At 39.4% G+C, this 2,970-nt stretch overlaps 1 protein-coding gene across 1 annotated transcript; it reads right to left on the reverse strand.

Annotated features, from left to right (window-relative positions):
- Positions 1 to 481: 481 nt before the first annotated feature.
- Positions 482 to 1,432, reverse strand: Or2ag18 (olfactory receptor family 2 subfamily AG member 18). The gene is given in 1 exon segment (NM_001000194.1): positions 482 to 1,432. A coding segment is annotated over 1 exon segment (951 nt).
- Positions 1,433 to 2,970: the final 1,538 nt, after the last annotated feature.

The following is a 2,970-nucleotide window of genomic DNA, read 5'->3' on the forward strand; positions in this document are numbered from 1 at the left end:
ACTTGGGTATTTCTTATTTACATTTCAATTGTTATTCCCTTTCCCAGTTTCCGGGGCAACATCCCTCTAACCCCTCCCCTTCTATATGGCTGTTCCCCTCCCCATCCTCCCCCCATTACCACTCTCCCCCCAACAATCACGTTCATTGGGGGTTCATTTTCTAACTGGTATCGCTTAAAAGTATTTTAGGGTAATGTCAAGGTGGTGATATATTTGGAAACTCTTAATTAAGCAGTTACTTTGGAAAATGAAGAGCTAGCCTTTTAAAAGTATAAAAAGTAATTTTAAACACTGTAAATTATATCCTATGAGTACCGCATGAAGAATAGTGTCAAAGAGCTTTTAACATGCATAATCAAGTTCTAACTCTCTAATCAAACAATATATTTTAATGTCTTACTTTATAAGTAGAATTTCATTTATAGTAGAAATCATATAATTTTGAGGAGAAACAAGGTTAGAAAGGACCTACTAGAACAACTTAGAATGTACAGTGTTCTGGCAATAGGCGTCCTCCCAGGAGTCTCTTCAAAGCCCCAGTCACCTCCCTATTCCTCAGGCTGTAGATGAGTGGGTTCAGAGCTGGGGTGACAATTGTGTAGAAAACAGAGAAGATATTGTCTTGTTTGGGGGTGTGAAAGGAACTGGGTAGGACATACATGAAAGAAGCCCCCCCATACCACATTCCAACCACAGTTAGGTGTGAGGAGCAAGTGACAAGAGCTTTCTTTCTGCCTTCATGTGAATTCATGTGGAGCACAGTGAGAAGAATTAGTGTATAAGAAGAAAGAATGGCAGCAAGAGGGAGAAGTAGGAAGATCACACCCATCACATAAACCATGAGCTCATATGTGGAGGTGTCTGCACAGGCCAGCTTCAGCAATGGAGGGATCTCACAGAACAGGTGTTTGATCTTCCTCGATTTGCAGAAAGGGTATTGCATGGTGTAGATGGTATATCCTACTGCACTCAGAGATGCCAAGGCCCATGATATGAACACCCCAAGCCAGCAGATCCTAGGCTTCATGAAGATCATGTAGTTCAGAGGGTGACATATGGCCACATACCTATCATAGGCCATGAAGGCCAGAAGAAGGTCTTCTGCACCACCCAGTGTCAGTTCCAGGAACATCTGAAGGGCACAGCCTCCAAATGAGATGGTGTTGTCTTTAAGCAGGAAATCAATAACTGCCTTGGGAGTGATAACTGATGTGAGGAGGAGATCCATAAGAGAGAGCTGCCAGAGCAGAAGATACATGGGCACATGGAGCTGGGGATCCATGGTGATGACCAGGAGGAGTAGGCCATTGCTGATCATAGCCAACATGTACAGGGCTGTGAATGTGGCACAGAGCAGTTCAGGGGAGCCACTGTCATCCAGAATCCCAACCAAGATGAAGCCACTTCCCAAGGTAGAATTCCAAAGCTCCATTCTGTGAAACTTTCTTATCTTCCTAGGAAGAGATTGCTCACTGAAGTTTTGCCAGTATCAACCCTAGTTTTATACCATCAGATACCTGCCATGACTTGAGTAATACTATGTTCTTTCCCACAGATAAATAAGTTTCCAAATTTCTTGTTTTCAATTCTTTCTTGATAGTTGACCCATCTAATGTGAACGTCTGCTTATAATTGTGGATAGCTAAACATTAGTAAGCCACTTCCTGGAAATAGTACTCGTATTCTACCTGAAGAAGAATCTTTTAAGAAAGGTTAACTACTTCTCTGTTAAGGGAAAAGCAATACTCTGTCATGCATCAAATTTAGGATAAGTGTTTGACTAATGCCCTAGATATCTCATTTAATTTCCTGCAGGGACATTATTCAAGTATGACTTTCTGACAGGTACAGAGGCATGATTTCAATAAATTACTTCCAGTCCTTTTGCTCAGTTCATATATCTTTGTTGTTATTATTTGTACTTTTTTTGACAAGGTCTTTTTATGTAGGATGACCAAAATCTATGAACCCTTTGACACAACCTCTTAAATGATGGAATTTTACAAATGTACCAAATTGTCCAGCTTATTTTATATATTTAATGAGTCCAAATTAACATAAGCAAATCCCATTTGAATAGCACAAGTTTTTCATATTCGTGACCTCTGTTGCACAGCCCTACATTCTCTGAGATCCTGAGGAAGATTTTATCTGATACTGGGCAGTATTGTATTGGAGAAAGTGTTGATTTTAGAGTTAAAACTTTAGAATTAATGTGATCATATCTGTTTTAAACAGATTGCTATACATTGTGTGCCAGGGAAGAAACAGAAAAATAACATTAAAAGAATGATGCTGTGTCTGGGAGAAGAGATGAGAAAGCCACTGAAGAATAAATTTTCTGTATTGTAATTAACCTCAGCAATCCTATTCAAATACAACCCTTGGCCCTGATGTTTGCTCCCTCTGTAACAAGTGGAGAACATTTGCACTAGATAGAAGGGAGCAGGGATTCAGAGGAAGAGCTCCTTTTCTTGAAGGCTGTTACTTTTGCATAGTACCAAAATCATGGAGGAGCCAATGTCAGCAAGAATCTAAGATTAACGAGAGTCTGTGTTATATAACACCAAAATGTACAGATGAAGCTAACTCAACATACAGCTTAAGATGTGAAAGTGAGGCATCCTTGTACAAATTATTCAGCCATGTCATGTATAGTAATGCTTCATTAGTCTCCAGTGGTTTCTCTTGGTGTCATTAGTACCTTAACAGTTGAAATATGTGAGAATGTGAAATGAGTATCATAGTTCAGTTGGTTGTTTGAGGGCACTCATCATCTATCTGGTGGGTATTATGAGAAACAGGAATATATATAGGGTCAAAAGTTATGTTTTGAGATTCCAACAAGGAAGAAGGCACATAGACCTAGGCAATGCTCGTAATTTTCAAAATATTAAAGACAGAGAGACTGAAAGGGACATGTATTCAAAGTACTAAGGATCCTGATTGGCATAGTAATTTAAGTTTTTA

The sequence above is a fragment of the Rattus norvegicus genome, chromosome 1 (assembly GCF_021556685.1).
Source record: "Rattus norvegicus strain SHRSP/BbbUtx chromosome 1, alternate assembly SHRSP_T2T, whole genome shotgun sequence".
Classification (NCBI taxonomy): Eukaryota; Metazoa; Chordata; class Mammalia; order Rodentia; family Muridae; genus Rattus; species Rattus norvegicus.